Source organism: Branchiostoma floridae, chromosome 10 (assembly GCF_000003815.2).
Source record: "Branchiostoma floridae strain S238N-H82 chromosome 10, Bfl_VNyyK, whole genome shotgun sequence".
Taxonomy (NCBI): Eukaryota; Metazoa; Chordata; class Leptocardii; order Amphioxiformes; family Branchiostomatidae; genus Branchiostoma; species Branchiostoma floridae.
Window position 1 is genome coordinate 20147891 of NC_049988.1, and position 10788 is coordinate 20158678.

The 10788-nt window shown below is 44.3% G+C and overlaps 1 protein-coding gene across 1 annotated transcript in view; it reads left to right on the forward strand.

The window, feature by feature from the left end:
- The window catches only part of LOC118425077 (G-protein coupled receptor 54-like), a 60905-nt gene that overhangs the window by 28718 nt on the left and 21399 nt on the right, over positions 1-10788 (forward strand). Inside the window, exon 2 of the mRNA XM_035833896.1 lies at positions 4637-4888. Coding sequence (XP_035689789.1) covers positions 4684-4888 — 205 coding nt within the window. The 5' untranslated portion in view covers positions 4637-4683. The remainder of the gene's footprint in view (positions 1-4636; positions 4889-10788) is intronic.

Sequence of the window (10788 nt, forward strand, 5' to 3'; positions counted from 1 at the left end):
AGCTTATGTTACTGTCTTATGTCACGGAGGAATCTGCTTGGAGATTACTCGGCGGTGACATTTAGTTGCTTGGGATTGATCCTTGTGATATAAATTGCTTTAAAACACATTTCCTTTCCTCTGTACTCTGCCCTTGGGTATCGAAGCGCCAAATTATTGTTACAAAGACGTTATGAAAACAACATTAGATACTGTCGTCACGATGCCTCTAATACTAGCAACCCCCGCGGTTAGAGTGAAGTTATGAACGTTATTTCCTGTGCAGCTGAGCCTGAAGCTTCTGTGGTGTTAATTGATCTTAAGATGAATCGCCTCTGTTTCTATGTGATCTACTCCAGGGTAGCCGATCCTGGATCCATCAAAGAAGTCGATAACAATAACTACTTTACTATAATTACACATTTTTATGTAACATTACTGTGACTATATACGGTCTTGTGGTGTTACCCAGGTTGTTGTTTTCCTTCCTCAGAGTGTCAATTGTTTTCTAAAATTTCCATTTTTTTTTGGTCATTTGTTGTTTCTAAGATAAAGTATTGCATTTTTATGAGTCATCTTCTGCCCGAGGTGAAAACTAATCCCAAAAAAATTAGATTCAATCTCAACATTTGTCAAAGAAGTGCATAAAAAAGCTACAATCCCTTATATTTGAGCTAGAATGAAGTCTAGCACGAGTCGGGGGGTAGGATCGAGGAACCCCTTACATCCTTGGTCGGAAGTCCTCCTAGGAGACGGATACTCCGAATAACAAAGCTGCATCTGCTGAAGCCGTCTCACACGTGTCATACAGTTCTGTCCCTGTGAGACTTCGCGCTACGGTAGACGAGAGGGTGGAGAAGGAATTGCACACCCCTCCTTCACCATAAAAAGTCATGTGCAGGTCTGGCAAAACAGGTAAATGCCTGTATGCCTGCTCATCTGTCGAATCGACAGGAGAACCATAATAAAATGTATGTTTGTACACATATTACAATGCAGGTCTCTCAGTGTAAACAAAGTGTTTGATTTGCTCTGTGTTATTAATAGTTTCTGGCTTTAAGGTATGACATCTTCTATACCATCTGCCTCTGGCGGCGATTGGCCCAATTGCAACATCTATATAAGAAAGCAAAAAAGTAATATTCTATCAAGGGCACATTCCCTGCTGTGACGTCACTGTCAATGGAGATCCTAATAAAAAAACAAGCTGTATCTAAGTTACACTCTGGAACCGTTAGATGTTTTCCAGGAATGTAACAGTAGGTGTTCGATATTACATTTTCATATTGGTAATTGGCGACTTCCTGGACTTTACAGCGAACCGCAAACGTTGATATGTAATTAGAAGAAAAAAAAAGACTATGAAACAAGAGTCCGAAAAACACAACCCCCCCGCGAAGTAGCCATAAACTTTGAGGTGTGGCGTGGGCTCAGGTGTTTTCCTGTAAATCCTGTTTCCATTTATGCACAGGTGAAACGAGAGTCCGTGAAACACAAACCTCCGTAAAGTAGTCATAACCTTTGACGGCCCCCATTCCCCTAGACGGCGATCGCGTTGCGTTCTCACTGCGACCTAAATAAGATACTAGTATGTGTATCCTTCCCTTTCACACTGGTCATATGATACCAAATGTATAAGGGTGACTTAGAAGACAAGAAAACACAGAAAGTGTAAAAGATTCGTTTGAGCGATCTGTCAACTTTTTAGGTCGCAGAGAGAGCGCGGCGAGAGCGCCATCCTAGTGGAAAATTGGGTATTACGGCGTGGGCTCAGGTGTTTGACACCGTCTTTTCCAGCAATTACGATTTCTGTAAATCCTTGTTCCATTTATGCCAAGGTGGTTTTATCTATTTGTCCATTAAGGTTCTCCGATACAGTGCCAGGTAAAGGAGAGATGCAAAGGAGACTAATGGAATAGCATTGTTTTGAATTGGATAATCTACCACCTTTGATTCGTGTCACAGATACTTCTTTGTCGAATACCCGGAAATCCCAGCTTCCTTCATGCGCTGGGTAATTCGTGACGCTAACGTGTTCTGCTTGTAGAAAACATTTGATGTGACTAGTTGCTATCTTCGTATTGAGCTTTGAAATCGGAACAAACAGTCTTTAACAGAGAAACAGGATTTATATCTGAGAGAATATGATACTCATGCTCTCATGTTTGTATACGTCATTTTTTATTTCTATGTTAACTGCCCCCTTTCCACTAGACGGCGATTGCGCTGCGCTCTCACTGCACTCTCACTGCGCTCTCACTGCACTCTCATTGCGCTCTCACTACGATCTAAATAGGATATGTGTAACATTCGCTTTCACACTGGGTATATCATACAAAACGTAAAATTGTGACTGAGAAGACAACAAAACACACAGAAAAGTGTGAAATGATCCGTTTCTTTTCTATACAATTCCTTGAGCGATATGTCAAATGTTAGGTCGCAGGGAGAGCAAGACGAGAGCGCCATTCTAATGGAAAGGGGGTGTAAAGCTAGGGGCACAACCCACCGCACGTGCAATTTGTCCGTACGCTTTTTTGGGGGGCCACGTCCGCCACATATTTTTGAAAACGTGGAGAACGACTGGCAAGAGCAGGGAGGGAGTACGTCAACGCACGGTTGTGCAAGGTGTCCCGATGGCGCATAAAGTTTTGCCTGCACGTAAAGTTGTACGGTATGTCTGCGTGCTCCAAAATCCGTCAGATTCCCTACGTGTTCGTACGGAGACGGTACTTACCACTTACGGATCCAAGAAGATGCCCACGTTTTGGCATGTAGACAGCACGCACTTGCAAGTACGGCGGCGGGTTGTGCCCCTAGCTTTAGACAACAGGATACGAGTATGTGCGTCTGATTTATTTCCAATCAGACATTACAGTCGGGGATTATAGTGGCATCGATTTCTGTCGTCTTCAGAGGAAGTAAATGTAGCCAACTAAACAAATCCCAGCAATTACTTGCTCCCATTTCTTGGAATTTTTCACAATTTCCAAGAATCAAGGAAAAGCCGACGCTTTGTGCTTGAATCGAACTGGCTTAGAAATGCGCGTTTAGTTCTATTTCTATTCCTTTAAAGGTTGGTTCACACGTGCGTATATTTTCAAGTCCGTTTGAGGTCCGTACGGAAGTCTTAGCCTCTACCAGGCTCCACGTGGCATTGGAAAATAGTAGAAACTGGACAAATATAGACAGATAACATGTGAAACGAGTTAGCTGGGTCACAAACCTTACTCCTCAGCCAACTAACTAACTCGTATGGCATGTTTCTGTATATATCTGTCCCATTTTTACTATTTTCCAAAGTCCTGTGCAGCCTTGTCGAGACTAAGACCTCCAAACGGGCCTCAAACGGACTTGAACATATATACGCACGTGTGAACCCACCTTAACACAATATGCGTGTTTATGTGCGTAAACAATATGCGTATGTTTGTAAGGTAAATTTGTTACAACTTGACTACAAATATTCGGAGACAAAAGTAGACACACATATACTCGGACACACACAAATACATACACACAGAACGGACGGACACATACACACACAAACATGCACACGCACACACACACACACACACACACACACATACATAACGGACAGACACACACACGCGCGAGCGGAGGCAAGGTGAAGATTGATGAGTAAACGACGTCGACTCCAAATATTTAAAAAAGAGTCATTTGATATCTTATCTTGAATTTGTCTTAACCTATATCGGACTAAACTACTAAACTACATTACAGTAGGCTGGATGAGAAGTATAAGCGTGATATTCTAACAATTTGCCTATGTCTACAGTTAATCCTTTCATCTTTCCCAATTATTCATAAATATTCTACGCGATCGAAAGTAAGCCGCATCGATGAACAATTTTCTGTCTTGTGGAAAATTCCTTATTCATGCGTAAGCCAGCCGCCAAACGTGTTTAAAACACGTGTTTCAGTATAGCACACAGGTGTAAATAATGTCTATACAGGGGGTACTGTAAATGCATTTAGTTTCGCGGGAATTTAATTTCGCAGTAGCGGGAAAAAGGGCTTTTCGTGGTGGTTTTAAGTTCGCGGTAGCACAATGCACTGTAGTCTCTTACTGCCATGTAAAATGTTCTTAGTGGTTTGAAGCGGTCACCGCGAAACCCGCGAACATTAAACCACCGCGAAAGTTTCGGCCTTTACAGTATCTTACTGCACTGCGATATGTTGGTGGCGTCGCTGCGCGCGATCGAAATCAAATTTGCGTGACTCCTGCCTTTAGCAATGCAAAGGAATATCACACGAAACGTACACGTTTGATTGGGAAAGACAATAAAACACAGACTTCGTCAAAGGCTTAGTTTTTATCGTTGGGATTTTGTTGCGCGTTCTGTCAAATGGCCACGCGCCTTCAATGAGCTACCTCCCGAGTAGCATTCACATTCAATAGGACAGAAACAATATTCATCGATCCGGCCTACTTTCGCTCGCGCAGAAGAATTGCTCATTCCTCTCACATCTTTCTTCTGGCGTAACCTAGCAACCACCAATAGCGTGCCCTCAACACGCGTCACCTTCTTTATTAGGATATGTTATTTTCTTTTGAAGCGAAAACATTAAATTTCTCAGAAGTAATGATTTGTGGGCAGCGTTATTAATTTGAGTGCACCTTATAAATATACAGACCAACAAGAGAGGACCCAGTCGCCTGCGAAGATTGTCTCGAGCAACATGGGTGACTACAACTCGTCCGGAGGGCCCTGGGCGGCGACCGAGCCCGACGAGCCCGTGACGGCGGCACCGGACTGGGGAGACCCTCCCCTCGGGCCTGAGGCCACTGCTGTCCCGATCGTCTTCGCTCTGATCTGCGTGGTGGGCCTGGCGGGGAACCTCCTGGTCATCTACGTGGTCTGGAAGTACGAGAGGATGAAATCTGGTAGGATTCTTTTTTTTTTCTTCGTTTCTTTGTTTGTTTGTTGATGTTTTCTCCTAATCGGTAGACGTATCAATGTTTTAAGGACTCCATTCATGTAATCTTCTGTCTTTAGTTCATTAACATATCAACTCATAGCACGAGAGAATGAAATCTGGTTGGACTCTTTTTTTGTTAATTTCTTCACTTAATGAATGAATGAAGACCTTTATTGTACAATTTTGCCCAGCCGGGCTAAGTACAGGTCACAACAAGTCAGGATATATACATACATACAAGTGTCACAAATCTAGTCTAACACAAAAGTTCGGCTTCTTCTCGCTTCTTGGTAATAGTGAAAATATAGGACTGTATGGGTTTCGCTATTGTCGGTTTGTCAAAACGCATGAGAAATCAGAAGACTCATCAATGGATTCATTTTGAAAGGTCATCTGTATATCATTTCATAGTTAGGGCATAAAACCTGCTCTTCAAAGGTAGTGGATGTTATCTAACCGTTTCCAACATCATGTAGAGTCGTTACAAATGTAGGCATATTCTATTACCTGGATTTTAAACCTTCATTCATGTATGTAATCCTGAATCTTTGCTATATTTCGTACGGCCCTGGTGAGCCCCTTGCTTGTTTGTTCATTTGTTTGTTCATCTTTTTCTCGTAATGGGTATGCGCATCAATGTTATAAGGATTTCATTCATGTTATCTTTCGTTAGACCCTCGCGAAGCTTCGTGTTTGTTTGTTTATTTGTTTGTTTAGCTTTTTTTCACATAAGCGGTAGACCTATCAGTGGATTTATCTTATAAGAACTTCGTTCAAGAAATCTATCGTTAGCATATCAATTCATAGTTAGGGTATAAAACTAGACTCCACCGGACCTTCCTACTGGCGTACGGCGATAGTGAAATATTGCAACAACAAAAAATGGCCTGGGAAGTCAGTCCACGCTGAGGTTATTGCGCGGCCAGCCAACTCCTCTGGTAGCAAAACTCCCCTGGCAAATTACTTTCCCTATAATAGTCAGCGCAGTCAGTGTGGTAGAGACTATGTATGAAACCTACTCTTCAACAGCTCTGCTCAGTGTCACTAACGACAGGCAATGACTGGTACCTGAAATGTCCGTTTCCAAAATCATATACATGTACAGTTGCTTGAGTCACTGCTGTTTGGCATATCCATATTGGACATATCGTATTATCTAGATGTCTAACCGCCATCGATGTATGTAGCCTGAATCTTTGCTCAATTTTGTCTATTTTTTACCTTCTCTCTCGTCACCTTAATAAAAACGGCCTTCAGCCCGATTTGAGCTTCTTATGAATAACTAAATAAACGTTTCTTCTTAAGCCACACCTGTTTGGTGAGGTAGGTACAAACTGCTCAGGCTTATATTCCGCTCAAACAGGGATGAACCTTTACTCTTTAAGTGTGGCAGGTTCCTTAAAATGCTTAACGTGTCACTCTAGCTACTCAAGGACGGAATCTCCGGCTTGGCAGCCCATTTGAGATGAAATCTTAAAAGCCCCCCGTTAGGGTTAAGTCCCAGTCGCACCTGTGCCCGTCAGGCCTGTAGCCCCGGTTGGACTCCGAAGCCACAAATTTGTCCCGGTGTGCTAACAGATACCGAAGGGCACTCCTCGGTATTTTTTTCCCGTGGGTTGTTCGCGGCGACTATTTGTCCGGTCCTTACCTCCTCCCTCATGACTTTATTACCCTTTTAGTGTGGCGGATTCGTTAACCTGCTTGATGTGTGGCTGTATGTAGCTACTCAAGGACGAAATCTGCGGCTTGGCAGCCCATTCGAGATGAAATCCCCCAAGCCCCCAATAGCACCTGTGCCCGTCAGGGATATAACCCCGGTTGGGCTTCGAAGCCACCAATATATGTCCCGATGTACTACCAGATACCGAAGGGCAACCCTCAGTATTTCTTTCCCGTGGGTAGTTCGCGGCGACTATAAGTCCCAGTCGCACCTGTGCCCATCAGGTATGTAGCCTCGGTTGGACTTCGAAGCCACCAATATGTCCCGATAGACTGCCGGATACGGAGGGGGGGGGGGGGTTGTACTTCTCAGTGTTCCCCATGGCTTTGGACACATATGGCTGAACCCGAGATCATACCACATAGATACAATCAACACTCAGTTACGACAACGTTTACAAGATATATACGTGCAAAATTGGCATTCCTCTATTCGAACCAATTCTAAACTCTCCTCTCTTTCTACATTGAATAAGCACTACAAGCAAAAAAATTACATTTCAAACATAAAGAGCCTTGACATTCGTAGGGCAATCACACAACTCAGAATTAGCTGTCACAAATTAAATATAGAAACCGGGAGATTCAAAAAAATCCCTATCGACCAGAGGGTTTGTCCATTCTGTCCAGAGTTAATTGAAGACGAATATCACTTTATGATTGTATGTCCCAAATATTCTGAAATACGCAATTCTCTATACAGAAGGTTGTCATTTTATACACAAGGATTTATCTCAATGGACCTGAAGTGCAAATTCAAATACATCATGACATGTGACAATCCCTGCATGGCAGATATAGGAAAATATATCAAAGAAGGTTTGGATATTAGAAACTCCTCAACTGATTGTAAAAGCTTCCAACGATTGTAAGAAGCTTATCCCATACTACAACTCCTGTATTAGTTAGTTAAGCTATAGAACTGTAGTTATGTAGATGCCATACTTTGTACCTCGTACAATTGTTGTGCAATAAAGTTATACATGTGTAGTTCACGGCGTCTATTTCTTACCGGGTCTCGGGTTCATTTTTTTAGTCCAACTTTAGTCCAAAATTCCAGGGAGCTGCAATTCAATGTGTCCCACGGGACCACGTAAGAGCAACGCCAGAAAGTGCACACACACAAAAAAACAGCCCTTGAACTGGCCGGCTGGGTCCCTTTTTTCCAAATCGGACCTAAACCTTACATATAGCCGAACATGGCTAACGGCCTCAAGCCGACCAAGGTTGACATTAGGTCGGGAGCAATCTTACTAGTCTACTTTTGACTTCCAAACACGCCCTAACCACTTCGGGCCTACTCCCACTTACCAGACAACCACTGGGCAACCTATTCCAAACCTCACGTCCACCGCCGAATGTTTTGAAAACATTGTATCAATGTTATAAGGATTTCATTCATGTTATCTGTCGCTAGACCCTCGGGAAGCTTCGTGTTTGTTCATTTGTTTGCTTGCTTGCCTTTTTTCACATAACAGGTAGGCCTATCAGTGGATTTATCTTATAAGAACTTCGTTCAAGAAATCTATCGTTAGCTTCTTAGCATGTCAATTCATAGTTAGGGTATAACACTAGCCTCCGTCATGCCACCCTACGGGGGTGAAGGGATAGTACAATTCAGCAAAATCTTGGCCAGGAGAGCACGTGAGGAGAGTCAGTCCACGCTATGGTAAATGCGCGGCCAGCCGACTCCTCTGGTAGCAAAACTCTCCTGGCAGTCAGTCTTGTAGAGACTAGTATAAAACCGGCTCTTCAACAGCTCTGCTCAGTGTTACTTAAGCCCCCTTTACAATTAAAGAATTTAGCTCGGCCGAGTTGTCAGCGAGCTCTAAATTACGATAAGGTATGACCCTGATGCCTACGAAGAAACTCTGCCATTAGCTCACAGGAATCAGGCTCATGCCTCCTCGTAATTTAGAGCTCGCTGACAACTCGTTCGAGCGAAATTCTTGATTTGTAAAGGGGGCTTAACGACAGGCAATGACTGGTACATGAAATGTCCGTTTCCAAAATCATATACAGTTGCTAGAGTCACTGATGTTTGGCATATCCAAGGAGGTTTATCAAAAACTCCTTGACATATCGTATAATCTGTATGTCTAACCGCCATCGTCGTGTATGTAGCCTGAATCTTTGCTCAATTTTGTCTATTTTTTACCTTCTCTCTCGTCACCTTAATAAAAACGGCCTTCAGCCCGACTTGAGCTTCTTATGAATAAATAACGGCTCAACTAAATGAACGTTTTGGCGTAATCCACACCTGTTTGGTGAGGAAGGTACAAGCTGCTCAGGCTTATATTCCGCTCAAACAGGGATGAACCTTTACTCTTTAAGTGTGGCAGGTTCCTTAAAATGCTTAACTTGTCACTCTAGCTACTCAAGGACGGAATCTCCGGCTTGGCAGCCCATTTGAGATGAAATCTCAAAAGCCCCCGGTTAGGGTTAAGTCCCGATCGCACCTGTGCCCGTCAGGCATGTAGCCCCGGTTGGGCTCCGAAGCCACAAATTTGTCCCGGTGTGCTAATACCCGCCTCACATTAGGCGCGATTCGATCGGAAGACTAGTTTACGAGCTCTAAATGACATTTTCGTGAGTAAGACGTCCGGTGTTCTCACGATCATCTTGCGATTTTTAGGGATCGCCGGCAATTTTCAGGAGTCTTACGACGGTCGCGGTGCAGCGAAACATGTTCTTAACATAAGCGACAAGTCGCAGGAGATCTCCGAGATCGCAGAGCTCGTTACCGAGTCGCAGATCGTGCGTGCAAATCGTGCGTACCTCGCAAGGGTATCGGTCAATAGTCTTGCTTCAATCCAACGATTGAAGACCGATAGGCGAGCACAGACATAGTTATTAATCATCGAACGCAAATCGGATAGCGAACGCCCGTTAGTCGGGCGACGTTCGGGCGACGTTCACCCGACTTCCGATTGTTCACAAATATTGAATTTCTGGGAATGTGAGGGTACTTCTAACATTGTGGCCCCTGTGGCAGTATGTAGGCTGGCTTTGTGACACACTTTCCTTTCTTGTGTCATTTCTATTATGCCCGTGCATTCCATTCATTGGTTAAAAAGATTCCGACAACAAAACAAGCAACATTAATTGATCTCTTGCCTTTTTTGAGGAACTTTTTGTGTTCCCTTGTCCGCGTGCAAGAGGTCATGGGAGGTTCATTATCATAGATTTATTCACCGTCGATCGCACGACGCTCGCTTATATGTAAGGGGAACAGGTTTTGGGCGAAAAATACGCAAGACCATCTTAAGATCTTAAAATCAGCCGACCTTCCTGCGATCGCGAAGTACGTCCGAAGATCGTATATAATGTGAGGCGGGTATAACAGATACCGAAGGGCACTCCTCGGTATTTTTTCCCGTGGGTAGTTCGCGGCGACTATTTGTCCGGTCCTTACCTCCTCCCTCATGACTTTATTACTCTTTGAGTGTGGCGGATTCGTTAACCTGCTTAATGTGTGGCTGTAGCTACTCAAGGACGAAATCTGCGGCTTTGCAACCCATTCGAGATGAAATCCCCCAAGCCCCCAATCGCACCTGTGCCCGTCAAGGATATAACCCCGGCCGGGCTCTGAAGCCACAAATTTGTCCCGATAGACTACCAGATACCGAAGGGCAACCCTCAATATTTTTTTCCCGTGGATAGTTCGCGGCGACTATAAGTCCCAATCTCACCTGTGCCCATCAGAGATGTAGCCTCGGCCGGGCTCCGAAGCCACACATTTGTCCCGGTAGACTGCCAGATACCGGGGGTTACCTCTCAGTGTTCCCAACGGGTAGGTCACGGCGTCTATTTCTTACCGGGTCTCGGGCTCATTTTTTCAGTCCAACTTGAATCTAACCCGGTGCCCGGCCGGGCTCCAAAATTCCGGGGAGCTGCAATTCAATGTCTCCCACGGGGCCACGTAAGAGTCACACCAGAAAGTGCAACAACAAATAAAAACAGCCCTTGAACTGGCCGGCTGGGTCCCTTTTTTCCACATCGGACCTAGACCTTACATATAGCCGAACATGGCTAATGGCCACAAGCCGACCAAGGTTGACATTAGGTCGGGAGCAATCTTACTAGTCTACTTTTGACTCCCAAACACGCCCTAACCACTCATGCCCGTAGCCAGGGGGGGGGGGG